The sequence below is a fragment of the Salmo trutta genome, chromosome 1 (genome assembly GCF_901001165.1).
Source record: "Salmo trutta chromosome 1, fSalTru1.1, whole genome shotgun sequence".
In the NCBI taxonomy this organism is placed as follows: domain Eukaryota; kingdom Metazoa; phylum Chordata; class Actinopteri; order Salmoniformes; family Salmonidae; genus Salmo; species Salmo trutta.
Window position 1 is genome coordinate 55,855,721 of NC_042957.1, and position 27,639 is coordinate 55,883,359.

The window sequence follows — 27,639 nt, forward strand, 5'->3', positions numbered from 1 at the left end:
GTGCTCCTAGGAGACGACAAACAGCTCATATTTAGATGAATGCTAGTTAAAAGCTTGTGTTTGTGTATGTGGGGGTGTGCGTGGAAATTGCACTTTATTTTGTGTCAAATGTATTTATTTATCTATTTATTACACTTTTTATTTATTGTATTTGATTATTTGTCAATTGCTCTCAAACAGTTTACTTGTGCATTGTTCTTTGAATTGTTATTTATATCTCTAAATTGTAAGTCTACAAATGAGAGAATTTACCAAATCTGTGTGGTTGTCCTATTTTGTGCAGTTATACTTCTGTCATTCCATAAGAGAGTTGCAATACACCATGGCCTCTATCCATCTTGACTTATTTGTGAGTTTTGACTTTTTTATGACACTTCTCTCAGTTCATTGTTGTCCATGTCATTTTATTCCCTAGGCACTGTTATGAAACCAATGCAAAAAAAGCCTAAAGAGTAATAAAATCCTTCAAGAGAATCCTTAAATTACCATGTGCCTGTTTGTGTTCTTGTTTTGAGACAACTTTGACAGACAACTTTTAAATGGATTTCAGAGGGGTCTACAACAGAGGGGTCCACGTTCAGCAAAACTTTGTCCAACCTTGCAGATAGACATTTCATGATTAGAGCAATACATAAATCCTTATTCTATACGTCAGAGAGGCATGTTTGTTTTACGTAGCATATACATGAACTTTCCAAAACGTTGCGTCATGCTGAACACGCCGCTGTGGAGGGAGTAAATCAATAGGGGTAAATGCATAGGGTAAATGAAACGTTGGACCTTTATTGACCAATCACGATACCGATTGACAGGTAGACAAACAGGAAGTCAGGCCGCTAGCTAATCATGGGATAACTTGTTCTTGAAAGTCATCTCCAATTCATAGGATTATTTCGTTGACAGCAGTTTGTAAGTGAAACATACAAGATGACAGATATGTAAATAAAGGTAAGAGGACAAATTATAACCAACTATAAAGAGTTCAGGAGAAAAGAACAGCTAATGTTAGCTTGTTTACAGAATATAATAAAGACATGGACGTCGTTGTCTAGCTAGATATCGTTAACCCGCTGTCAATTAACTATTAGCTCACTCACTAGCAAGTTAGCCTACATTGAGTTAGTTTAAGATTTGAAAGCAATATACAATATTTTTGTTAGATATATTTTTACAATGCAACGTTAGAACACATTCAGCCAGCAAGAAGCTCGTCAGTGACAAATGAATGCCAACGTGCTTGCCATTGGCATTGTGTTGGAAAAAATGTTAACGATTCATCTGTAATGTTGAGACATGTAGGTAACTCAACCCTAGTCGTGTCACTGTAATGTTAGCTGGTTGTCAACACGAAATGTATTACTTACGTTAAACAATTCGGGTGCTGACTTATCACACAACGTATCACAGATTGTTAGCTCGCTACTGATATACAGTGCATTCGGGAAAGTATTTAGACCCCTTGACTTTTTCAACATATTGTTACGTTACAGCCTTATTCAAAAATGGATTACCGAATAATGGTAAGGCAGAAAAACAGGTATTTAGAAATGTTTGCAAATGTATTAAAAATAAAAAAACACCTTATTTACACAAGTATTCAGACCCTTTACTATGAGACTCAAAATAGAGCTCAGGTGCATCCTGCTACCATTGATCATCCTTGAGATGTTTCTACAGCTGGATTGGAGTCCACCTGTGGTAAATATCAATTGATTGGACATGATTTGGAAAGGCACACACTTGTTTATATAAGTTCCCACAGTTGACAGTGCATGTCAGAGCAGAAACCAAGCCATGAGGTTGAAGGACTTGTCCGTAGAGCTCCGAGACAGGATTATGTCGAGGCACAGATCTGGGGAAGGCTACCTAAACATTTCTGCAGCATTGAAGGTCCCCAAGAACACATTCTTAAATGGAAAAAGTTTGGAACCACCAAGACTCTTCCTAGAGCTGGCCTCCTGGCCAAACTGAGCAATCGAGGCAGAAGGGCCTTGGTCAGGGAGGTGACCAAGAACCCGATGGTCACTCTGACAGAATTCCAAAGTTCCTTTGTGGCGATGGGAGAACCTTCGATGGACAACCATCTCTGCAGCACTCCACCAATCAGGCCTTTATGGTAGAGGGGCCAGACGGAAGCCGCTCCTCAGTGAAAGGCACATGACAGACCGCTTGGAGTTTGCCAAAAGGCACCTTAAGACTCGCAGACCATGAGAAACAAGATTCTCTGGTCTGATGAAACCAAGATTAAACTTTTTGGCCTGAATGCCAAGCGTTACATCTGGAGGAAACCTGGCACCATCCCTACGGTGAAGCATGGTGAGGGCAGCATCATGCTGTGGGGATGTTTTTCAGGGACTGGGAGACTAGTCAGGATTGAGGAAAGATGAATGGAGCAAAGTACAGAGAGATCCTTGATGAAAACCTACTCCAGAGCACTCAGGCCCTCAGACTGGGGTGAAGGTTCACCTTCCAACAGGACAATGACCCTAAGCACACAGACAAGACAACGCAGGAGTGGCTTCGAGACAAGTCTCTGAAATGTCCTTGAGTGGCCCAGCCAGAGGCCGGACTTGAACCCGATTGAACATCTCTGGAGAGACCTGAAAATAGCTGTACAGCAACGCTCCCCATCAAAGCTGACATAGCTTGAGAGGATCTGCAGAGAAGAATGAGAGAAACTCCCCAAATACAGGGTTGCCAAGTTTGTAGCGTCATAGCCAAGAAGACTTGAGCCTTTAATTGCTGCCAAAGGTGCTTCAACAAAGCACTAAGTCAAGGGTCTGAATACCTAATGTAAATGTGATATTTCGCTTTTTAAATTTTGTTTATATATACATTTGCCGAAATTTCTAAAAACCTGTTTTTGGTTTGTCGTTATGGGGTATTGTGTTTAGATTGATGAGGGGGGAAAAACGATTTAATCCAGTTTAGAATAAGGCTGTAATGTAAAAATGTGGAAAAAGTCAAGGGGTCTGAATACTTTCCGAATGCACTGTAGACTAGCCAGATATAAAATCTTTCAATATATATTAAACAGTTAGATACTTGCGAAGGCAGATGGAGCTCTACTGTGTGAGTAACTGCATTTTCAGTGTCTGCTGAAAAGAAAGTGCTGCTCCACAATTATTTGCCAGAAGATACTGACCCTACTATTACGATTGTTTAAACTGAGCTGCACTGGGGTCGGAACGCAATCAGGATTATATTTAAACACTGTGGAGCTAGCTGGAAATATGGCTCAGAAAACATACCTCAATGCAGGGATGGGATATGCCACTGTACTCCAAGTTTTAGCTTTAACCACACTGATGCATCGAGAAGATTGAAATACTGCTAGTTTTCCTGGAAAACTGCCTTTTTCATCCTCATGCTAGCTAGCGGTAACCACAGCAGCCATTATGGAATGGCAAGTCGCGTTGAACAACAAAGGAGCTGATTGGCTGACACTGCCATTCGAAAATGCCTAAGGTGGTTACTGCTAGCTAGCGGACATTAGTAATAATACATATCCCATCCCTACATTGAGATTTATATTCTGACCCATATCTCGCGCTGGCTCCCCATTGTCTTAATTTAATCATGATTGCGTTTCGACCCCAGTGGAGCTCAGTGTAAACAAGCCTAACGGTAGGGTTGGTATCTTCTGTCAACATTACTATAGTCTATCTATTTGAAAGAAACCCATACATGTCTGAAATTCCTACTGTCATCACAAGCTAGTCACATGCCCTCATTCTAACACACTGAGGGGAATTATTAACATGTCATGCAGTTTAACATATGTTTGTAGCTACTTCCTGGAGAGAAGACTTAGTATAAGTTACTACTATGATTTGTGCAATCAATATCTCTCAGCTTACTTCTGAGCTTTGCCTCTGATGGTAATCAAGGTTTCTTCTTGGCTGAATACTCAATGCTGTGTCCACTCTCAGGTTGATATGGCGATAAGGAAACGACCTCCAGACAGTTGGTCAAGCCCAGTAGTCATGAACCCCAGTTCTCCCTGTGAGGGCCAGAACCCTGAGGGTGACCCTCCAGACGATTGGTTCCACCTTTCCACCATGTCTCTGGGAACTCAGGGCTCTGATGGGAGCCGGGATGACCCAGAGGAACCTGAGGAGAAAGGCAGACTCAAGTCCAAGTTGGTGTCAGCATGGAACAACGTCAAATATGGTTTGTGTGCCTAAAACCGTTTTGACCTAACAGTGACCAGTCACTTAAAAAATATATATATTTATATTTATTTATTTATATTTTATTTATATATATATATTTATTTATTTATTTATTTCACCTTTATTTAACCAGGTGGGCTAGTTGAGAATAAGTTCTCATTTGCAACTGCGACCTGGCCAAGATAAAGCAAAGCAGTTCGACACATACAACAACAGAGTTACACATGGAATAAACAAACATACAATCATTAATAGAGTAGAATAAGTCTATATACAGCATGTGCAAATGAGGTAGGATAAGGGAGGTAAAGGCAATAAATAGGCCATGGTGGCAAAGTAATTACAATATAGCAATTAAACACTGGAATGGTAGAATGTGCAGAAGATGAATGTGCAAGTAGAGGTACTGGGGTGCAAAGGAGCAAGATGAATGAATAAATAAATAACAGTATGGGGATGAGGTAGTTGGATGGGCTATTTACAGATGGGCTATTTACAGATGGGCTATGTACAGGTGCAGTGATCTGTGAGCTGCTCTTACAGCTGGTGCTTAAAGCTTGTGAGGGAGATAAGAGTCTCCAGCTTTAGTGATTTTTGCAGTTAGTTCCAGTCATTGGCAGCAGAGAACTGGAAGGAGAGGTGGCCAAAGGAAGAATTAGCTTTGGGGGTGACCAGTGAGATATACCTGCTGGAGCGCGTGCTACGGGTGCTGCTATGGTGACCAGTGAGCTGAGGTAAGGCGGGGCTTTACCTAGCAGAGACTTATAGATGACCTGGAGCCAGTGGGTTTGGCGACGAGTATGAAGCGAGGGCCAGCCAATGAGAGCGTACAGGTCGCAGTGGTGGGTAGTATATAGGGCTTTGGTGACAAAATGGATGGCACTGTGATAGACTGCATCCAATTTGTTGAGTAGAGTGTTGGAGGCTATTTTGTAAATGACATCGCCGAAGTCGAGGATCGGTAGGATGGTCAGTGTTACGAGGGTATGTTTGGCAGCATGAGTGAAGGATGCTTTGTTGCGAAATAGGAAGCCGATTCTAGATTTAATTTTGGATTGGAGATGCTTAATATGAGTCTGGAAGGAGAGTTTACAGTCTAACCAGACACCTAGGTATTTGTAGTTGTCCACATATTCTAAGTCAGAACCGTCCAGAGTAGTGATGCTGGACGGGCGGGTGGGTGCAGGCAGCGATCGGTTGAAGAGCATGCATTTAAGAGCAGTTGGAGGCCACGGAAGGAGAGTTGTATGGCATTGAAGCTCATCTAGAGGTTAGTTAACACAGTGTCCAAAGAAGGGCCAGTGTCCTTCTTCCACAGTGTCCAAAGAAGGGTATACAGAATGGTGTCATCTGCATAGAGGTGGATCAAAGAATCACCAGCAGCAAGAGCGACATCATTGATGTATACAGAGAAGAGAGTTGACCTGAGAATTGAACCCTGTGGCACCCCCAAAGAGACTGCCAGAGGTCCGGACAACAGGCCCTCCGATTTGACACACTGAACTCTGTCTGAGAAGTAGTTGGTGAACCAGGCGAGGCAATCATTTGAGAAACCAAGGCTGTTGAGTCTGCCGATAAGAATGTTGTGATTGACAGAGTCGAAAGCCTTAGCCAGGTCGATGAATACGGCTGCACAGTAATGTCTCTTATCGATGGAGGTTGTGATATCGTTTAGGACCTTGAGCGTGGCTGAGGTGCACCCATGACTAGCTCTGAAACCAGATTGCATAGCGGAGAAGGTACGGTGGGATTCGAAATGGTCGGTAATCTGTTTGTTAACTTGGCTTTCGAAGACCTTACAAAGGCAAGTTAGGATAGATATAGGTCTGTAGCAGTTTGGGTCTAGAGTGTCACCCCCTTTGAAGAGGGGGATGACCGTGACAGCTTTCCAATCTATGGGAATCTCAGACGATACGGAAAAGAGGTTGAACAGTCTAGTAATAGGGGTTGCAACAATTTCGGCAGATAATTTTAGAAAGAGAGGGTCCAGATCGTCTAGCCCGGCTGATTTGTAGGGGTCCAGATTTTGCAGCTCTTTCAGAACATCAGCTATCTGGATTTGGGTGAAGGAGAAGTGGGGAGGCTTGGGCGAGTTATTGTTTGTCATTTTGTTTGTTTTCCTTTGCTGGTCCAGGCTGGTCGTTCAAGTCAAAGGCCCGCTTCAGCAAGACCTCTCCTCTGACCATGCTTGGACAGTCTTATCTGCTCAGTCATGGAGGTGAGAGATGTTCTGTTGGTTGGGTAACTCCACCCTTTTAAAAAGACTCACATCTAATGGTAAACTGGTATGTAACTGGATTTGAGACAATTCTATATTCAAGGATGGTGTCTGTCCTTTGTTTTGTCAGTGGAGAGGGAGTGCTTTCGCCGGGCCTTTGCCACTCTGCTGTGGCTGACGTACAGGCGGGGCTTCCCACAGCTGGATGGTTCCTCTCTGACCACAGACAGTGGGTGGGGCTGCATGCTGCGCAGTGGACAGATGCTGCTAGCACAGGGGCTGCTGCTACACCTGCTGCCACCAGGTAAAAGAAAAAACTTGTGCACGTGGGACATACACACACACACACACACATACATATACATATATACAGGTACATGTTTCCAGCAGCATCTCAAAGTATCTCCTGAGTAACACACTACTACAGTTTATCACTACTTAACCTTGTCCCTTGTCTCTCTATTGTTGCCAGGCTGGACCTGGCTCTCTGCCAACCATGTTTCCAAAGATGACATGGAGGTACAGGAGTCTCGCTCCTTGGGTCTAGAGGTGACTAATAAGGGACAGAGGAAGAGCATAGTGTCCTTCCTGGAGAGCTGGACTGAGGTCACTCACAGACGGGTGGTGTCCTGGTTTGGGGACCATCCCATCGCCCCGTTCGGGCTGCATCAGCTGGTGGAACAAGGCACAAGCTCAGGGAAGAAGGCAGGGGACTGGTACGGCCCCTCCATCGTAGCACACATACTTCGGTGAGAACTTAGAAGCTAAACCTGCCCCCCCAGTCATCTGCATTCAGTACAATACATCTTCCCTTAGTGATGTGGGGTGTCTGTTGGTTTTAGTAAGGCTGTTGATGCAGCATCATCAGAGGTGTCCAATCTGACAGTGTATGTAGCACAGGACTGCGCTGGTGAGTGTTCCCTTGTTATCTCATTCTCACTATTTGGCAGGGCGCCCATCAGACTATAGTAATAGGTGGTATCATTATGTGGTCCCTGTGTAGTGTACATAGATGACGTGGTGAGGCTGTGTGAGAGACCTCTATCTGAGGGCTCCACAGGACCCAGTCCAGCCTGGAAGTCTGTCATCATCCTGGTCCCTGTGCGCCTGGGAGGAGAAGTCCTCAACCCCACCTACATCAAATGTGTCAAAGTATGTGTCAAGTCAGAGTAACATGCTAGAGACATGCACACAGACAATGACAACCACAAAACACAGTGAGAGATTGGTAAACCATTCTTGTGTTTTTATCTTTCCATAGAATCTCCTGAGGTTAGAATGCTGCATTGGAATCATTGGTGGCAAACCCAAGCATTCTCTGTTCTTCGTTGGGTACCAAGGTAGGTGTATGGTCTTCCTGTTGTCATTCTGTAATTTTACAGTCCTTGTACCCTCACTCTGACCATGCTCATGTCTCCTGTGCTAGACGAACAGCTGTTGTACTTGGACCCCCACTACAGCCAGTCCACAGTGGATATCACACAGGATAACTTCCCCTTAGAGGTAATGGAAGGTGCTCTCTTCCTGTTTTGGCTGTGTTGTTTGCAAACCCTATATATTATTCTTCATCCATGACACTAGCCCAGGTCCTAGACCAAGATTGTATCTCGGTCTAGCAGTGTAACAGTAAGCCACTTATTTACCGACCTGTCTGTGCCTGTTGGCGACGCTTTCGTGACACAATCAAGATAAAATCTTTCTAGAAACTGGGCTAACCTGACGCCACCATCTCTCGCCTTAATGGGGCCTTCTCCTCTCCACTCCCCCTGCAGTCGTTTCACTGTAAGTGTCCCAGGAAGATCTCCTTCAGTCGCATGGATCCCAGCTGCACTATAGGCTTCTATGCCAAGAGCCAGAAGGAATTTGAGTTACTGTGCTCAGCTGTTAGCACGGTATGTGGGGCACACACACACAGCCACTATTGCTGCTACTATTTATTATTTATCTAAGCTATACTGTATATTATTTTTGTGTATATATTTCCAAACATTAAAATTCCAAACATTAAAATGGTTATTTTGTTACTACTTTGTATTACTTATTGTGTATTATTTTAATAAGTGGGTATTGCACTGTTGAGGAAAGCTTGCAAGTAAGCATTTCACTGTACCGTTTACACCCTGTATCCTGTGAATGTGACCAACTTCATTTTATTTGCGGTGTCCATGTCAGGGGAATAGGCTGGCTATGGATTTGAACCCTGGACAAGATGCTGTTGTTTACTCTTGAGATCAAACATCAAATATACATATATGAAGAGTATGCTGTATAACTGATGCAGAACATGTTTTAGTTGCAAGGAGCCAAGTACATGTATTGCTTTTACAGTATGTTGTAATACAGTCATTGGTTAATGGTTAAATTGAGATGAGGGGAAAAATAAGAGCTCTCCTAGAGATGGTTCTCTCATTCATCTCTTTCTCTTCCCCAGGCTCTCTCATCATCAACAGAAAGGTACCCCATCTTCACCATTGCAGAGGGTCAGGGACAGGATGGGGGGCAGGAGGATGAGAGCGATGCACCCCCAAACTCTGTCACCCACATCCTGACCAAGGACAAGGCGAGGCTGAGAAGGACCAATAACAGCATGGATGAGTTTGTGTTATTGTGAACTAACATAGCAGATATAAATCTTCTAAGCTAGGTTGAATTAGCTGTATCCCTGAAAACTGGAACATCTGGTTGTTGGCCACTCTGCTAAGGGTGCTGTGAACAGACTGACTTAATGTGGCCAGCAGGGAACATCATTCACATACCAACTCATACACACGGTTACTGAACTGAGCTTTATCAGTGGCAGCTACTGACGGGTGACATGCTCCAGCATTAGCCTTTATCCCCAACCTCCACAGGCAATAACCAGGCTGGGTGAAGTGTTGCTGAATAGAACAGGCCAATGACACTATTCTTGTGTATTTATTCATTTTGGCTAATTATTTGTTTTAAGGGGATGTGTTTTTATGTAACAATGTTTTTAAATGTTTTTTGTATAATTGTTTTTAATTTAAGGTTTTGATATTCGTATGGTTTTGAGGTTCTTACGTTAAATAACCTGCATTCAACTTCGTTGTTTACAATTCTACATGAAGTCATGGGTGACTATGCCTGGCTGAAAGACACTAACTGACCCTATTTCCTCATCCCGTAGTCCTCTCCACTACAACCTTTTGTTGAGCTACTTTGTCCAGCATTAGACTCTGAGCTGCTGTTTGACGTCATGTGACAGGATGTCTGCTCTGTGAATGGATTAGGAAATCAGATTCCTTAGACCTTGTGACATGCACATGGAACCAGTGAAGGAATCAATTTGTCTTCTTAGAGATGTGTTGGTTTTATGTGGCTGAGTGGGGAGAGTATAAAATATAAATGTTTTAATTGCTATCAGTCAATTAAGAGGCACATTCTGAGCAATATAGGGTTGCATTTGCCCTGTTTTTTTTTGTTTTTTTTATGAATATTTTTTACATGGAAAATGAGTGGCACAATGCATTCAATAAAAGCTCAGTTTAAAAAAATCACTCAACGTCATCAGACTGATTTAGTTTAGGCCATACAAATTTGAATTACATGTTTAACGGATACCATGCTGTGCTTCTACATTGCTTGTTATTTGGGGTTTTAGGTAGGGTTTCTGTACAGCACTTTGTGACTTGCTGATGTAAAAAGGGCTTTATAAATTTGTTTGATAACTGAAGAGGGGTTTCTCCCCACCCAAAAAATCTGAAAAATGTAATGATTATAGCTAAAATTATGTCCTTGAGCTTCTAGTAAAATATACGCCACTTCCTCTCGGATTATGGCTGAACTATGCCTCTTTTAGCTTCCCCAAGAGGCTAACATCTCTTGATTAGGTTGCTAGGAGTTGAATTAAGGTTGTTTATAGTATTTTAACAAGAAGGTCCACATTTAAAAAATTAAAATACATTTGGAAAGAGACCTAACAATGTTAGTATTTTTGGTTTATTGGAAAAATACATCAAAAGCAGAAATTCTGAGTGGTGTAGTATCTAAAAGGGAAAGTGCTGCACATTAGTCTGTAGGTATGGACCTCATGTCATGGCCATACTGCTGGAAATACAGGTGAGTGTGGTACTGTAGCTCAGGCAGCACTAGTCGCACACAGAGCCCCTCTTCCTGTAGAGTCAGGTTCCCTCGTACCTCGTATCCCAGGATGGTGACTGTGTCGGTCTGCCAGGGCCTGACCAGGTCCTCCAGCTCACCAGGGGGGACTCCTCCTCTGGCCACACACTTCTGTCTGAGCCTCTGTGTGGAGGCCCTCAGTAGGGCCACCTCCCTTTTCAGTCTCCCCAGGCCATACTGCTCAGCTTTCTCCCAGAACACCTGCAGAAATAAGTTGTAGAGCAGCACGTCCAGACTGTTCCAGGCCCAGAGCCTAGCCTTGGTGTCCTCCTCCAGCGGGGTGATGTCCGATGGGGCACGGACGTTCAGGTGCACATAGGCCAGCTCCTCAGGCTCCAGCTGCAGCAGAGCCCCCAGGAGAACTAGAGACTCATCAAAGTGCTCAGCGATCATCACCAGCTGGAAGGCCTCCTCCAGCTGAGTCAGCTCCATGGGCCAGGATGCGTTCCACTCTTGGCTGCTGAGGCCCAGGTCAAAGCTCATAGGGTTCCTGGCTAGGCCATTCCCAGGTTCTGTAGGGTCCCAGTAGGACTCTGGGGCCTCCAGGAAGACCGAGAGGGCGGACTTCCTGTTAGCTGTGTCAGCTGCCTTTTTGGCTAGCGTGAAGGCGGGTACAGTGGAAGTGTAGTAGCTAAAAACGGACTCAAAGGTCTGTAGAGGATCACGCAGCAGGGTGATGTAGATGGTGTTCTTGGGCATCACCTGTTTCAGCTGTCCCAGGTCCAGCCGCATGTGGCTGCAGAGCATGTCGAACTGAGAGGAACCCGGTGGCAGCTCATCTACAAAGTCTGCTCGGAACCTGCAGCCATAAGGAAGGTTAAGCACGTTAAAACAGTGGAAGTTATCTGCAGTTAATATCCACCAAATGGAGGGGCTCCAAATGTACCAGAGACCTGACAGTAAATTTGATCATCTGAACATTGCAATAGAACAGATCTACTCATCAGATGAATAGAGGGAACCGTATCTTACAGGAGATAGTAGTCGTGCCCATACCTATCTGGGTAGCTGAACTGGTATGCGTAATAGGGGAAGGCGAAAGTGAGGTTCTCCTTCTCCCCAAGGCGAAACATCAGATTCTGGACAGTGCTGCTTCCAGTCTTGTGTGTTTTGAGGAAAGCTACAGGTGGAGGGCTCCTCCTTGTCCTCATAAAAGTGTACCCATTGGGGTTTCTTTGATGCTGCAGATTGGGTGTCTGAACCTCCTTCCTCCTGTTAGGGGCAGTGTGGGATGGGACGGGGGTGTTTCGAGGAGCATTGTCGGAAAGTGCTCCCCTCTCCTCCACCTTATGTCCCTGGTGCCCAGCATAGTGGCTTTCGAAAAAGGAAAGAGACAGAGGATTTCATCAGACATCTAGGTAAACAAAGTCTCAACAGGACTTATGCAGCTTAGCTGTATGCCATGACAAAAAACTCCTCATTAATCAATTCTGTATTTAAAAGGTTTTTTAATCCGTAATGCATTTACACAAATATATGTAGAATTTCTCTGGTACATTCACAATAACCACTGAGCTAAATCTATTAGTTTTACCACCACCTACAGCTACAGACTGCATAATGGTGTGGGGAGAAAGAGAGAGACAGACTGTCCCTTACCTTGGATGCTGCAATGACTGAGTAGCCAGGAGCATGAGTAACAAGGTGACACACAAAGCCATCAGGAGACCCATCACACGGTGTCTCCAAAGTTGGGTGGACAACCAGCGGAGGGTCATCTCCTTTCTGTGGCCCACCCAAAACACTTTCCTCTGGAACCTTCTTCCCTCCTAGCATGGTAAATAGGCTCTGGGACTTTGAAGGTGACTGGGTTCCGGAGCTTAAAGAAACAGAGAGACCTGACCTCCCCCTCTAAGCTGGCTCAGCGAGACGTCACGCAGCCAGACAGCAACTCTCCAGCCAAGAAGTCCTGATTGAGATTTTGACTAACATAAGATTTGAGGCTGTCTATTCTCAAGCTTTGCTGCTGTAAACAGTCGTAAGGTGCAACTGCAATATGACAAAGCTAATGTCCTTATTCACATGTTAAGAGCAGCAATCACTGGTTTTGTATATTAGGAGTGCCAAATACTAAAAGCTAAATTGGATGAGAGACAAGGACATTAAGGAAAATAAATAAATACAATAAATTAGATACAATTAAAATAAGAACAGAAAATTCCCCAACACAAAGAGTAGTAAACCACCTAGGCCTAAATCAAGGTGTGCAACAATGAAAATGTATTATAAGAATAGCCTACACATCTACAAACAAGTGAATGAAACCCTTGTTTTTATGGTATTTCACTATTGTCTGATATGAATGTGTGTGATATGACTGTGGCAAACACTTTGACAGTGCTATTCATTGAAAGGGAGGGTCTGATGTTGGAGGGGGCGTTGCTTTACTTATCGATCCTTAATGTGCATTATCATTCAATTGGTTAAAATGCTACATGTCAAGATACTATTGGCTGATAATAAAACCGGTGATAAACGGGTAACCCTTACCCTCCTTTGAGCAGGCCATGTTCATTACAAAAACGTTGCAGATAGAAATCCCATGACTAGAGCAGACCTGATTCTATACACAAAAGAGGTAGCTATGTTTGTTCTACATCATACATTTCTATCTGAAGGTTGGCCAACTTTTTGACTGGAACAAGCTACAACAAACACTCAAACTGGACAGTTGTATCTCAAGCTCTTCATTCAGACTCAATCATGGACACTCTTACTGACAGTTGTGGCTGCTTTGTGTGATGTATTGTAGTCTCTGCCCTTTGTGCTGTTATCTGTGCCCAATAATGTTTGTACCATGTTTTGTGCTGCTCCCATGTTGTGTTGCTACCATGCTATGTTGTTATCTTAGGTCTCCCTTTATGTAGTCTTGTCTCTGTTGTTGTGATGTGTGTTTTGTCCTATATTTATTTTGTATTTATTTTGTATTTTTAATCCCAGGGCCCGTCCCCCGCAGGAGGCCTTTTGCCTTTTGGTAGGCCGTCATTGTAAATAAGAATTTGTTCTTAACTGACTTGCCTAGTTAAATAATGGTTAAATAAAATAAAACAATTTAAAAAGTGTTGTCCTGATGAACGCGGTTCCAGTGGTGCGCGACTTCAGGATTTTTGGAGTCGACTCCGACTCCTGTGATTGGAGTCGACTCTTGCTCAACTCCAAAAACACGCTGAAACGGATGCACACACATACGCACCATCTCATTATTGCAGTCTTACTAGGAAGATTATATTTGCGTTTCAGAGGATTGGCAAGAGCATGATGCCCCCCCCCCCCAGTTGCATATTAAAAGACTATTTTGTTTGACTATAGAAGGTGATTTGTAAGAAGTTACATCAATAATATTTCAGTGATGTTTCTGCCGTGTGCAGTCTCGACGGATCCCATGCGATGATATTGCGCACTCGACGCTGATAAGCCCATTCTTTGACATGTTACAGCCCTATTCGGACGGGCATTACTAGAGACGTTGGTTTTGTAATTATTATCCAAGTATGTGCGTTGACAAAAATATAGGTCTCCCCATAATATTTATATTGATGAAGTGTGATCATAACCATTATTTTTGCGATCCATTCATGGTAGACGTCCTTCCCAATAACAATGCCCCACATCCTGCTGATTTGAGCTGCTGAACGGTATATGCACATTTGATTGGGTATATGGATGAGAAAGTGAACTTGCCATTTAAAAAGTTCAGCGGGGATCCTGCTTTGCGAGCTATTGCCTAGGACAGGGCTCTCCAACCCTAATCTAGCGCATCTGATAAAAAAAATTTGCTGCTTGATAAACGGAATCAAGTTAGTTAGGCTACAACTGGGTCTGGAGCAAAAACCTACAGGAACTCTCCATGAACAGGGTTGGGGAGCCCTGACCTAGGTCATCAAAAGCCAGCCAGAGTTTCATTAAATAGGCTTTAGGCAATCATTTTTATTGCACCTTTAGGCCTAATTTAACTGATGCATTTGGTGATTTTTAACTTCAATTCACTGGCACTATGAAGATCAGATTAGCCATACTCACTGACTGCCTAATATATACTTTAATATACTTTTGGTAATTTACGAGGCATAGCTAGATACAGATTACCAAGATACAGCCTATGCGAAGATAGGGTGAGGCAGTGTAGAATAGCTCAGCCTACTCAGTCTTTCTGCCTCACCCTATCTATCTTCTCTCTCCCTCGCCTTCTCTTTCCCTTCGCTATGAAAAACGCTAGTGTGTGTTTGGTCTTCGGTCTGTTGCGTGTAGAATAGCTCAGCCTACTCATTCATAGCCCTTACTTTAGTGAATTTGCACGAGACATTACAAGGCAAGAAATTGTGAAATACAGCATTGCTATAGCCTACATATTTTGATAACCGATGCACAGTTCTGCCTGGTGGCGGACATGCCTGGCTGTGCCCCTCCTATCTCTCCCTCGCTCTTTGCGGTGAAAGAAGCGAGAGTTTGTGTTCTACGGAAAATAGTTTCCTCCATTGCAAAAATACTGAATCTTAGGATTCGAAGCTTGACACCCAGAAAAGGGAGTCGACAGGCAAGGAGTCGAGGAATCGATTATTTTGGAGTCGACTATCCACCACTACCCAGTTCTCTCCGTGGTTCTATCTAGTCCCTATGCATTTCATTTAAATAACCTGTATTATCATATGTGTTGTTTACTGTAAAGCGGACTGGTACATATTCCAATCTACAAAACAGCGCCTATATTGACAGCGTTATTAAACGAGTCAATATAGTTAGTGTTGATAACGTCAATGTTTTTTTGACATAGAAAAATGCATGTAAACAGAGCTCAATCGCTTTATTTATTATTGTCAATGACTACTATCAACAATGCTACCTCATGATCTTATTTTACTACATGTAATAGTGCTGTTCTATAATAATTTGTACACCCATCCCCCACGTCGACATACTTCGAAAGGACCTACTCGCGAAGGGTGATTTCAATGTAAGTCAGATTCACGTGTTTTATTTTTAATACTTCGTCGATGTTATCCTTGTTCAGATGAATGATACGTAATTTCACTTTCTAGTACCTTTTGGTTGTCGTTGGGTTGGAAGGAACGGTAATCAGGACCGACATTACTCGTCTGGCTCTCTGCAGACAGTGGCGGCAGACTGAAATGAATACATGTTTTTGGTAAATGTATCCAGTTAACTAGAGCCGGGGTGCGGGTTGGATCAACCAACTGAAATATATGTTTTACTCTTGCCGCATCTCTAAAGTCAGCAAAACAACGTCATTCGCACCCTACATTTTGTTAAGACAGCATGGAGCAGAGACCATACCATTAGCTAACGTTGGCCAACTGTCTGGCAGTGTTCCAGTTTATTCGCATTTATTACGTAGAAAACAATGTTTGGAATGTAGCCCGTCACATGGGTGAATGGTTTCTGACCTCAAACAAATATAGCGTGTTACTATGTTGTAAACGGAGCTAACGGAGGTTGTTTTGCTGCTAGCTAGCTTTCTAGTCGAGCTAACGTCACATTAGGTGCCTCACGCGCTGCAATACTGTCGATCTCTGCGAGTGTTGAAAGTGTTAACGGCCTCGATGACCGATAAGGAGTTACCGTTATCTTTGGTAGGGGAACATGTTTGGGGTGATCAAACTTGGAAGTGTGTGTCGCAGCTGGATGCGGAGGGCTGGAGCGAGCGGGGAATGGCGTCCTAGATTTATCAGGAGACATATACTTGGATTACGGAGGACGAATGGAAGGACAAATAGAGGAAGAAGGTGAGCTTGAATTGGTCAAAAGTGGAGGAAAAGGTGATGTTTGTTGAAGAATGGTAGAAAGTGTGATCTGTACACTGGATCGAATACAGGAGAGGAAGAGAAATGAAAGTGAATGAGGGCGAAATATCGGAGGTGGTAGATGGTGAAGTTCTCGGAGCCCGAGGATTACACGGAGGGTCAGGATAAAGATGAGTCTGTGACAGTAGGAGGGAAATTGGGGAAAAAGTAGACCCTTGCCTTTTGGCTGATCCATTTGTGGTTTCAGGGTGGGTGAAAATGGAGTTGGGTGGTGTGGAATCGATGAAGGTAACCCGAAGAGGTCTTGTGATTGTTTGTTTCTGTTGGGTCAGATGAAGCAGGCGCTCCGCGTCAAACGTCTGGGGACAGGATAATGTGAATTGTTTTGCTCTCAAGTATATGGCGCCATTAAAAGGAGTGATTACTGGGGCAGCGATAAAAAGTGGACCACCTGAAGCCAGGGGAAGATTCCCAGTGTTTGTGATGCTCTTCGTTTGGTGCGACGCAGACTGGGTGGCTTGAGTGGAGAAACAGAAGAGTCGTTGTGTTCTTTTGAGTTTGATGTTGAGTCGTTGCCGGGCAAAGTGACGTTATAATATCAGTTATACCTGTACGAGCTTTTGTACCGAATACATTACGATGTTAACGTTACAGGTGTGTCAAGCTAATGGGCATGTGGCAGCAGTGTAGGAGGGAGGTTCCTAGGTGTGCAGAAGGGCATGAGACAAAGGTACGTGTAGCGTTGGTGGATTTTGGTTGAGAGAATGCCAAGTGTGCAAAGCTGTCAAGGCAAAGGGTGGCTACTTTGAAGAATCTCAAATAAGAAATATATTTTGATTTGTTTAACACTTTTGGGGGGTTATTCCATTATTCCATATGTGTTAATTCATAGTTTTGATGTCTTCACTATTATTCTACAATGTAAAAAATAGTAAAAATAAAGAAAAACCCTTGAATGAGTAGGTGTGTCTAGAGTTGCACATTTTGGGGAATATTCAGAGGTGGATACTTTCCGTGGGAATTAACGGGAATATATGTGAATTAACGGGAATATGCAAATTAATACAATTTAAATGTAGATTTGTTTTGCATTGGATATATTTACCATATCATATGGATACAGAAACATAAGCCTTTTACCTTATCTAAGTAGACATAATTGAAAATGATAAAATCCTGCCAATAGAATAATAATATATATTTTTTAATTAGTTATGAATTGAACTTTAATTAAATGAGTTGACTCTTCACATGGGATGAACAACAAAAGGGAATATTGAATGATCCCCAATGACCCATCACATCTCCCAAAAACGTTTTCAACGTCTTTAAAATGAAACTAAAGCTTTCGTTGTCTTCCTCTCAGGCTTCCATGTCTTCTCCCTGGACCTCCTCAATGTCCACCTCTTGAACATCAGACTCTGAGGGCTCATCTTCACTATCACTTTCCCACCTTGTTGAGGATGGCTCATTGTCAGGCTCAAAAAGCCTCAAATTTGCCTGGATGGCCACCAATTTTTCAACCCATGTATTGGTCAGCCTGTTGGGTGCTTTGGTGTGTGTGTTCCCAAACAAGGACCAGTTGCGCTCCACAAAGTCCCTTCCACCAGGTGGCTGATGAGATATGTTGGCATGACTGCCATATTGCATCTCCATCCCAAAGCCCTTGCTTGGATGTGTACTTCACCAGACTGCCAAGAACCTTGCCCTCATCCAGGCCAAGGTGGCGAGACACGATAGTGATGACACCATGGACCTTGTTGATCTCTGCACCAGACAGGATGCTCTTGCCAGCATACTTGGGGTCCAACATGTACGCTGCGGCGTGTATGGGCTTCAGGCAGAAGTCTTAATGCTTTTTGATGTATTTCAGAACTGCAGTTTCCTCTGCTTGGAGCAACAGTGAAGTGGGCAGGGCAGTAGCCATTTCTTCTCATACATCTGCAAGCAGAGTCTGAACCTCAGACAGGATGGCATTGTCTCCCTCAATCCTGCTATATGTTTCAGGAGTTTCAGGCTGATTAACACTCTCTCCCAAAATACATCATCCAGGAAGATCCTCTTGATGGGGCTGTCCATATCGGCAGACTGTGATATGGTCATTTCTTGGAGAGATTCCTTCCCCTCCAGGAGACTGTCAAACATGATGACAACACCACCCCAACGGGTGTTGCTGTGCAGCTTCAATGTGGTGCTCTTATTCTTCTCACTTTTCTTGGTGAGATAGATTGCTGCTATAACTTGATGACCCTTCACATACCTAACCATTTCCTTGGCTCTCTTGTAGTGTATCCATTGTTTTCAGTGCCATGATGTCCTTGAGGAGCAGATTCCATGCATGAGCAGCACAGCCAATGGGTGTGATGTGAGGGAGGACTCCTCCACTTTAGACCAAGCAGCCTTCATGTTCGCAGCATTGTCTGTCACCAGTGCAAATACCTTCTGTGGTCCAAGGTCATTGATGACAGCTAATCTGCAATGTAGAGACTGGTGTGTCTGTTGTCCCTTGTGTCTGTGCTCTTGTAGAATACTGGTTGAGGGGTGGAGATGATATAGTTAATTATTCCTTGGCCACGAACATTCAACCACCCATCAGAGATGATTGCAATACAGTCTGCTTTTTCTATGCTTTGCTTGATCTTGACTTGAACTCTGCATCCAGCAAATGAGTAGATAAAGCATGTCTGGTTGGAGGGGTGTATGCTGAGCGAAGAACATTCAGAAATCTCTTCCAATACACATTGCCTGTGAGCATCAGAAGTGAACCAGTTGCATACACAGCTCGAGCAAGACATTCATCAGCATTTCTCTGACTACGTTCCTCCATTGAGTCAAACAAACTTCTGATTCCAGGAGGAATCAGTGTACAGAGCTGTTGCTATCGATAAGGTGTCTGAGTCATAATTTTCACCTCGAATAGAAGTAGAGGGACTTTTGTCAGAGGTTGCTTATTGTGAGTGCTGAGGTAACTTTATGCACTTGGCCAGATGATTCTGCATCTTTGTTGCATTCTTCACATGATTTGGCACAGTATTTGCAAATGTACACAGCTTTTCCTTCTACGTTGGCTGCAGTGAAACGTCTCCACACATCAGATAATGCCCGTGACATTTTCCTGTAAAGATTAGTAAAAAAAATAAAAATACAATTCCATGTACAGATAAATAGTTAAGCAGTTAGATTAAACAACTAATTTTGTAAGATAAATGTTTTAAAATGAAACATGTATGGAAACAGGTGAATTAACACTCCTCAGTTAGCAGGCTCAAGCAAACTAAAACCCACATGGTAGCAAAAACTAACTAGCAGATATTGTTAACAAGTTAGAAATGATTTAAACACACTTTGCTGTAGGCTACTATTTACTAGTTAACAAAAAACAATATTCACCCCACCCAATATTGTAATCAAAACTTACCAGAAAGCATGTAGTCCTTGGCTCAGACAGTGTAGTAGTGGGCTGAATAGCATCTCATTAGTGTGCAAGATCTTGAGAATCAGCTGTACATGTGATGGAAGAATGCACTGTGCATGCAGAGGGTTGCAATTCCATTGAATTGGGGATAGTTTAACCAAAATATGCCATAAGACCTAGAATTGCCATGTATCCCACAAAAAAGGTTTACTGTTTTAAGTTAACTTTTTTGATGAATTTAAGCAAAATTCCCCAAATTCCAGGACTTAACTTCCCAGGAAAAAATTCCGGAAATTTACCAGAAAGTTTCCAACCCTTTGCAACCCTAGGTACAGCCAACTAATGTGATATTGTCAAAACGATACAACATATCGTCAACAATATCCCGATATGTAACGGTATCAATCCCCCCATCACTAGTACACAGTAAATTTGACTCCCCACTGCTGGATTGGTTTGTTGTAAATAGTGGTCAGTATTTATCTGTCGTTTGTCCTCTGCAGAGTGGAGCTTGGTGCTGTCACATTCTCAGACTCAGCTGAGAGATGTCCACCCCAGACCCCCCCATGGGAGTGACGCCTCGGCCGGGCCCCTCTCCAGGACCGGGGCCTTCTCCGGGAGCCATGATAGAACCCAGCCCAGGTCCCCCAGCCTCTGGGCACTCCCACCCACAACAGGGGCCCTCAGTATATCCTCAGGAGAATATGCATCAGATGCACAAAGTAAGACAGAAAATGGGCATATCCATAACTGTAATGTATGTAAAATGTCTGCTATGGTCTGCGGTTTCATTTTATGATACTTTTTTTGCATTAATCTATTCTTCCTTTACTGTACATAAGAAATGTATGTGCTATCTAAGTAGGACATGCTTATGTCAATGTATTAATGTGTGTTGTCTTCTCCCAGCCTATGGAAGGCATGCATGAGAAGGGCATGTCTGATGACCCTCGCTATGGACCGATGAAGAGCATGGGCATGAGACCAGGTGGAAGCCACATTGGAATGGGACCCCCTCCTAGCCCCATGGATCAACATTCTCAAGGTACCATACCATGGGGTACTGATTAGATTGTAAAGAGGATAGAGGAAACATTGACTCTGTTATTGAAGGACCTTTACACAAAAGGTTAACTTATTAGCTTTCCATATGATCTAAATATGGGGATTATGATTTTAGACTTAAGCACAATTGTCATTAAAGCCAGTTGTCTGAAAAGAGGAACTGTGAACTCTAACTCGTGTAGACGCGTGTGCACTTGTACTGTGAACTCAACCAGCTAGTTTCTCCTCTTTCACTTCTGTCGTTTTGTTGGGTAGCGTGAGCAGCAGACGCTCAGTGGAGGGGCGGGGCATGAGGCCTCCCCTTTCAGACAATGACGGTGGCAGCTGTCTGCTACAAAACTACTCAGTCACCAAGGAGAGAGGGACAGGGAGACAGAGGGACTGTTGAAATACTGTAACACAGGAGAGGATGTTTTTCTGTTGACTCTTCTATCCTGTATTGACTGGTGACAAATCAAAATCAAATTGTATTTGTCATATGTGCCGAATACAACAGGTGTAGACCTAACAGTGAAATGCTTGCTTATAAGCCCTTAACCAACAATGCAGTTTTAAGAAAATACCTTTTTAAAAAAGTAAGAGATAAGATTAACAAATAATAAAGAGCATCAGTAAATAACAATAGCGAGGCTATATACAGTGGGTACCGGTACAAAGTCAATGTGTATTGAGGTAATATGTACAGAGCGCGAGGCTCAGCTGTAATGTGGGCATGTCTGTTAGAGACTGATTTGTAAAGTGTTTGTATCACCAGTCCAGCTCATAATTATAATACCAGTCTGGATTTGGTTAACATTTCTCCTGGTCTGTTAGCATCCATTTCGCCACCATTTTTGATGTATCTAGCCATTATTTTAGTCATTCAAATCAGTTCCCCACTGTTCTCAGTTAAAGGGACAGTCATGCCCTACCATTCCCAGGGAAGATGACTTTTCTCACCTGTGCTGTTGTCTCTCCTCCCCAGGCTACCCCTCTCCACTGGGGGGTTCTGAGCACTCTCCCAGCCCTGTGCCAGCCAACGGCCCCCCCCCCGGCCCCATGATGCCCTCTGGCCCAGGTGTCCCCATGGAGGTCGGTGACCCCCAGGCCATGGGCCAGCAGAACCGCGTTGGTGTCCTGAGTGGTGGTTCTGTGCCAGGTGGGGTTGAGCCAGGTGGACCCACCCCCTTCAACCAAAACCAGCTACACCAGCTCAGGGCCCAGATCATGGCCTACAAGATGCTGGACCGCAGCCAGCCCCTGCCAGACCACCTGCAGATGGCCGTGCAGGGCAAGAGGCCCATGCCAGAGATGCAGCCAGGGATGCCCAACATGCCCCCTTCCTCTGGGCCTGGGGCGGGGCCTGGACAGCCACCAGCAAACTACAACAGACCTCATGGTGAGGAGGGGGGGGGGGGGTGTACAAAGTTATGCTACACAGTCTGTCAATGAGTTTTGCAACCCTATGAATGACACAGAAATGCTGTCTGTCTCAAACAAAGAAAATAAATAATTTGTATGCTGAACACGGACCCCTGGTGGTGAAACTTAAACACATGTTCTCAGTTCAGGCACCATTTTCTACATTAACTAGACTTCAGTAGCCATGAATTCCCAGGCAGTGTCTGATCATATCTAATGTCATCTTACAGGAATGGTAGGCCCAAACATGCCTCCTCCAGGACCCTCAGGTGTTCCCCCTGGTATGCAGGGACAGCCCACCAATGGACTCCCTAAACAATGGCCCGAAGGTGAGCCTCAGCTTGACCTCTGGGCAGTGATTCACCTGTGTGTGAGAGGGCACTAGTCTGTAGTGTTTTTAGTCCAGGGTAGGCCGTCATTGTAAACTGACTTGCCTAGTTAAATAAAAATTAAACAAGGAATACACACATATTAAACAGATAATAATTGCACCAAAACACTGTGGAATCAATGGTAGAACTAATAACTCTTTCAATGCCATATGTTCTAGGGCCCATGGTGAATGCTGCTGCTCCATCCAGTGCCCCCCAGAAGCTGATTCCCCCACAGCCCACTGGGAGACCCTCCCCGGTGATGCCCCCTCAGACCCAATCCCCTGGGCAGTCCCCCCAACCCTTGCCCATGGTGCTGCACCAGAAACAGAACCGCATCACGCCCATCCAGAAGCCCCTTGGCCTGGACCCAGTGAAGATCCTCCAGGAGAGAGAGTACAGGCTGCAGGCTCGAGTGCTGAGGCGCGTAGCGAGTAAAAACCGTCTGTCCTCCGTTGCAACACTCACTACTGAGTTTCAAACTGCCTCTGGAAGCAACGTCAGCACAAGAACTGTTCGTCGGGAGCTTCATGAAATGGGTTTCCATGGCCGAGCAGCCGCACACAAGCCTAAGATCACCATGCGCAATGCCAAGCGTCGGCTGGAGTGGTGTAAAGCTCGCCGCCATTGGACTCTGGAGCAGTGGAAACGCGTTCTCTGGAGTGATGAATCACGCTTCACCATCTGGCAGTCCGATGGACGAATCTGGCTTTGGCGGATGCCAGGAGAAAGCTACCTGACCGAATGCATAGTGCCAACTGTAAAGTTTGGTGGAGGAGGAATAATGGTCTGGGGCTGTTTTTCATGGTTCGGGCTAGGCCCCTTAGTTCCAGTGAAGGGAAATCTTAACGCTACAGCGTACAATGACATTCTAGACGATTCTGTGCTTCCAACTTTGTGGGAACAGTTTGGGGAAGGCCCTTTCCTGTTTCAGCATGACAATGGCCCCATGCACAAAGTGAGGTCCATACAGAAATGGTTTACCGAGATCGGTGTGGAAGAACTTGACTGGCCTGCACAGAGCCCTGACCTCAACCCCATCGAACACCTTTGGGATGAATTGGAACGCAGACTGCGAGCCAGGCCTAATCGCCCAACATCAGTGCCCGATCTCACTAATGCTCTTAGGGCTGAATGGAAGCAAGTCCCCGCAGCAATGTTCCAACATCTAGTGGAAAGCCTTCCCAGAAGAGTAGAGGCTGTTATAGCAGCAAAGGGGGGACCAACTCCATATTAATGGCCATGATTTTTGGAATGATATGTTCAAAGAGCAGTGTCCACATACAGGTGTCCACATACTTTTGGTCATGTAGTGTACACTATTTTTTTTGGCAGGGGGGGTTAGATCAGCTCAAATGTTGCAAATTGATTGTGGCTTCTATCAGTGTAAATATCTGCATCATTTCCAATCCCACATATTTTTTGGCTGTCTATATACAGTACCAGTCAAAAGTTTAGACACACCTACTCATTCCAGAGTTTCTTTATTTTTACTATTTTCTACATTGTAGAACAATAGTATAGACTTCAAAACTATGAAATAACACATATGGAATCATGTAGTAACCAAAAAAGTGTTAAACAAATCAAAATATATTTTATATTTGAGATTTGTCAAAGTAGCCACCCTTTGCCTCGATGACAGCTTTTCATTCTCTCAACCAGTTTCATGAGGAAGTCACCTGAAATGCATTTCAATTAACAGGTGTGCCTTGATAAAGTTAATTTGTGGAATTTATTTCCTTCTTAATGCGCTTGAGCCAATCAGTTGTGTTGTAATAAGGTTGGGGTGCTATACAGAAGATAGCCCTATTTGGTAAAATATCAAGTCCATATTATGGTAAGAACAGCTCAAATAAGCAAAGAGAAACGATAGACCATATTTACTTTAAGACATGAAGGTCAGTCAATCCGGAAAATGTCAAGAACTTTGAACATTTCTTGAAATGCAGTCGCAAAAACCATCAAGCACTATGATGAAACTGGCTCTCATGAGGACCGCCACAGGAAAGGAAGACCCAGAGTTACCTCTGATGCAGAGGATAAGTTCATTACAGTTACCAGCCTCAAAAATCAACAATTAACTGCACCTCAGATTGCAGCCCAAATAAATGACATCTCAACATCAACTGTTCAGAGGAGACTGTGTGAATCAGGCCTTCATGGTCAAACTGCTACAAAGAAACTACTACTAAAGGACACCAATAAGAAGAAGCGACTTGCTTGGGCCAAGAAACACAAGCAATGGACATTAGACCTTGGACATCTGTCCTTTGGTCTGATGAGTCCAAATTTGAGATTTTTGGTTCCAACCGCCGTGTCTTTGTGAGACGCAGAGTAGGTGAACAGATGATCTCTGTGGTTCCCACCATGAAGCATGGAGGAGGAAGTGTGATGGTGTGGGGGTGCTTTGCTGGTGACACTGATTTATTTAGAATTCAAGGCACACTTAACTAGCATGGCTACGACAGCATTCTATAGTGATACGCCATCCCATCTGGGTTCCGCTTAGTGGGACTATCATTGGTTTTTCAACAGGACAATGAACCAACACACCTTCAGGCTGTGTAAGGGCTATTTGACCATGAAGGAGAGTGATGGAGTGCTGCATCAGATGACCTGGCCTCCACAATTACTCGACCTCAAACCAATTGAGATGGTTTGGGATTTGTTGGACCGCAGAGTGAAGAAAAGCAGCCAACAAGTGCTTAGCATATGTGGGAACTCCTTCAAGACTGTTGGAAAAGCATTCCAGGTGACTACCTCATGAAGCTGGTTGAGAGAATGCCAAGAGTGTAAAGCTGTCAAGGCAAAGGGTGGCAACTTTGAAAAATAGAACATATTTTCAATTGCTTAACACTTTTTTTTTTTGGTTACTACATGATTTCATGTGTTATTTCATAGTTTTGATGTCTTCACTATTATTCTACAATGTATAGATTAGTAAAAATAAAGAAAAACCCTTGAATGAGTAGGTGTGTCCAAACTTTTGACTGATTTTTATATAGTCCATTTATTATTTTCCCATAACCCTACCATGCCTCCCCTAATTGGATTAAACTAATGGACAACAACACTTAGGCTTCTACTTCCAGCTTATACATACTATATAGTGTACATTTTATGGACACAGTACATTTTACTTTAGTTATCTTGTTTTTTGTTATTTTTAGTCCCACCCTTCAGCTCCTCTCAACCCCTCCCATCCATCTCTGAACACCCTCCAGTTTTGATATCTATTTGCCATATATTTTTCAGCTGTACTGTGATGTTTCACAAAAGTTCGGAACCTTTCTATTGTCATAGTTTCTACAGATTGTAAATTAAATATAAACAATTTTGCTAATAGTATTATTATATTATTGATTGATTGATTGACTTTTCAAATCACCAGCAGTGCTACTTGCAGAGTGAGATCCAGGTAAATGTCGTAGTTTTTCTATGGAGCCAGATAGCTGCCAAATGGTTGAACGTACATATCGTTAAGATCGTAAAAGAAAATTCATACATAAATTGTTAGGAGCGTAAGAAAAGCCATGTGTGAAACAAAAAACGTAAACGTGAAATTTAATCTGTGAACATACAAACACCATGTTACGATTACGGACTAACATTCTAGGCTTGAACAAATCTTGTGTTGCAATTCTGACATACAATAATACCTTTCAGAGTTTTGGCAGTTTCGTCTCACCAACAGAAAAAACGTACACCAAACGGCCTGTGAGGAGTGCTTCACGAACAACAAAACAGTGTAAAAAAAATGGAAGCCTGAGAAACCGGAAAGTTATCCTGCACGTTTTCAAGTTAAAAGTCTCCATTCTCTATTACTCCTCAGTTGAGTTTACTTCACATTTAGGTAGCTGATGTAATGGATTTGTTTGCCAGCTCGAGTCTAGATAACACTAGCTGTATTATGCCTACAACAGTGACGTTTCAGTCAGCTAGGTGTATCTCTACAGCATGGGCATATCCATGCATGCACTTCATCAAAATATGACTAATTAGTACTGCACCATCCCATTCTCTGTCTGCAATCATAACCAGTAGTATATACCAGGAATAATGAAACATAGATGTTTGGTGAATCTATGAATTATGTATGACCACTGGAGCCTTTGCCACTCAATATTTTTTCTAGAATATTTTGACATTTATTTAATCACTCAATCTTGCCAAAGCATATTCTGTAGGAGGGGTTAATATGAGTTTTAAATAATTTGACATGATTTATATGAATCGGGTCATGAACATATGGCCTTTAAAATGAACAAGGGAGAGGTTAAATGTAGGCTAAGTCTAGCATGATCTTATTCCCACACTTTACAATAACTCTGTTGCAGTGGTCTTAAGTAGTCTCCATGTAGGCTATTCCCTCCATTGTGTGACAGCTGCCCAGTTGACGAGCTTGTGATCTCCATGCAGCACCACAGCACTATGCGCCTTCGGAAAAACACCCCTCAGCCTCAGAAGATGCCCTTCTGGAGGCATGCAGCCATAGTCGTTATACCTTAATGTAGGCCTATTTGCCTACTAGCCAAATAAAGTACAGAGCATGCACGATGCGTGCAACTCATCATTCCAACATATTTCAACATTTAATTAATCATTCAGTTCAGTCAGTCAGTATGTCATCCATTCTGTCTATGGTCTGAGTTCCAATAGGAACTAAATCAAAGAGAATAGAACAGTCTTATGTTTGTTTATTGAAATCCATGTGTGTATTCAAAGGTATCTAAATTCTCAAGTAGCCTATCATTTTAATAATTCAATGTTTAATGTAGTCCCATCCAAATAAAACAATGGGCCATCAACTTGTAGGCATTGCAATGTATGCTGTCATTTTGGGTACTGGTGTCTTGCGGAATAATTGTAGAATTCTATTTGTGTTTTATAACTGTTTTTATTATAGGCCTCCCCTTAAAAAGAGAGCCTAGCACACAGGCCTCTAAATATAGCCTCTAAATACATTTTAAACAAAACAGTTGAAGCGTGGCTATAAAAAAAATGCTGCAATTATATGTCCATTAAAGAACACACATATTTAGATAGTGGAATAGGCCTAAATCATGTTTACTTTCTATTTTGCAGCTCAGGA

At 43.3% G+C, this 27,639-nt stretch overlaps 3 protein-coding genes across 3 annotated transcripts; 2 read left to right on the top strand and 1 right to left on the bottom strand.

Annotated features, from left to right (window-relative positions):
• Positions 1 to 809: 809 nt before the first annotated feature.
• Positions 810 to 9,911, top strand: LOC115201560 (cysteine protease ATG4D-like). The gene is made up of 11 exons (XM_029765308.1): positions 810 to 948; positions 3,933 to 4,173; positions 6,310 to 6,393; positions 6,524 to 6,697; positions 6,866 to 7,142; positions 7,236 to 7,303; positions 7,397 to 7,545; positions 7,655 to 7,733; positions 7,820 to 7,896; positions 8,166 to 8,285; positions 8,825 to 9,911. The coding sequence occupies exons 2-11, from the start codon at positions 3,939 to 3,941 to the stop codon at positions 9,002 to 9,004; spliced, it is 1,443 nt and encodes a 480-aa protein (XP_029621168.1). The 5' UTR covers positions 810 to 948; positions 3,933 to 3,938; the 3' UTR covers positions 9,005 to 9,911.
• Positions 9,912 to 10,335: 424 nt separating this feature from the next.
• On the bottom strand, positions 10,336 to 15,728 carry LOC115201566 (galactose-3-O-sulfotransferase 2). The gene is made up of 4 exons (XM_029765320.1): positions 15,573 to 15,728; positions 12,133 to 12,442; positions 11,530 to 11,847; positions 10,336 to 11,332 (listed from the first exon to the last, which is right to left on the bottom strand). The coding sequence occupies exons 2-4, from the start codon at positions 12,249 to 12,251 to the stop codon at positions 10,423 to 10,425; spliced, it is 1,347 nt and encodes a 448-aa protein (XP_029621180.1). The 5' UTR covers positions 12,252 to 12,442; positions 15,573 to 15,728; the 3' UTR covers positions 10,336 to 10,422.
• Positions 15,729 to 16,192: 464 nt separating this feature from the next.
• Positions 16,193 to 27,056, top strand: LOC115195187 (transcription activator BRG1). The gene is made up of 7 exons (XM_029755000.1): positions 16,193 to 16,274; positions 20,211 to 20,429; positions 20,617 to 20,752; positions 21,737 to 22,150; positions 22,404 to 22,502; positions 22,724 to 23,072; positions 26,933 to 27,056. Exons 2-7 carry the CDS (start codon positions 20,253 to 20,255, stop codon positions 27,054 to 27,056), a joined length of 1,299 nt encoding a protein of 432 aa, XP_029610860.1. The 5' UTR covers positions 16,193 to 16,274; positions 20,211 to 20,252.
• Positions 27,057 to 27,639: the final 583 nt, after the last annotated feature.

Coding starts and splice junctions, on each gene's coding strand:
- LOC115201560 (XM_029765308.1), top strand. CDS start 3,939: ATGGCGATAAGGAAACGACCTCCAGACAGTTGGTCAAGCCCAGTAGTC. Junction 7,546..7,654: donor CCTACATCAAATGTGTCAAA/GTATGTGTCAAG, acceptor ATCTTTCCATAG/AATCTCCTGAGGTTAGAATG. Junction 7,734..7,819: donor GTTCTTCGTTGGGTACCAAG/GTAGGTGTATGG, acceptor CTCCTGTGCTAG/ACGAACAGCTGTTGTACTTG.
- LOC115201566 (XM_029765320.1), bottom strand. CDS start 12,251: ATGACCCTCCGCTGGTTGTCCACCCAACTTTGGAGACACCGTGTGATG. Junction 11,848..12,132: donor CAGTCATTGCAGCATCCAAG/GTAAGGGACAGT, acceptor CTTTTTCGAAAG/CCACTATGCTGGGCACCAGG. Junction 11,333..11,529: donor CAGTTCAGCTACCCAGATAG/GTATGGGCACGA, acceptor TTATGGCTGCAG/GTTCCGAGCAGACTTTGTAG.
- LOC115195187 (XM_029755000.1), top strand. CDS start 20,253: ATGTCCACCCCAGACCCCCCCATGGGAGTGACGCCTCGGCCGGGCCCC. Junction 22,503..22,723: donor CCCTAAACAATGGCCCGAAG/GTGAGCCTCAGC, acceptor CATATGTTCTAG/GGCCCATGGTGAATGCTGCT. Junction 23,073..26,932: donor AGAACTGTTCGTCGGGAGCT/TCATGAAATGGG, acceptor ATTGTGTGACAG/CTGCCCAGTTGACGAGCTTG.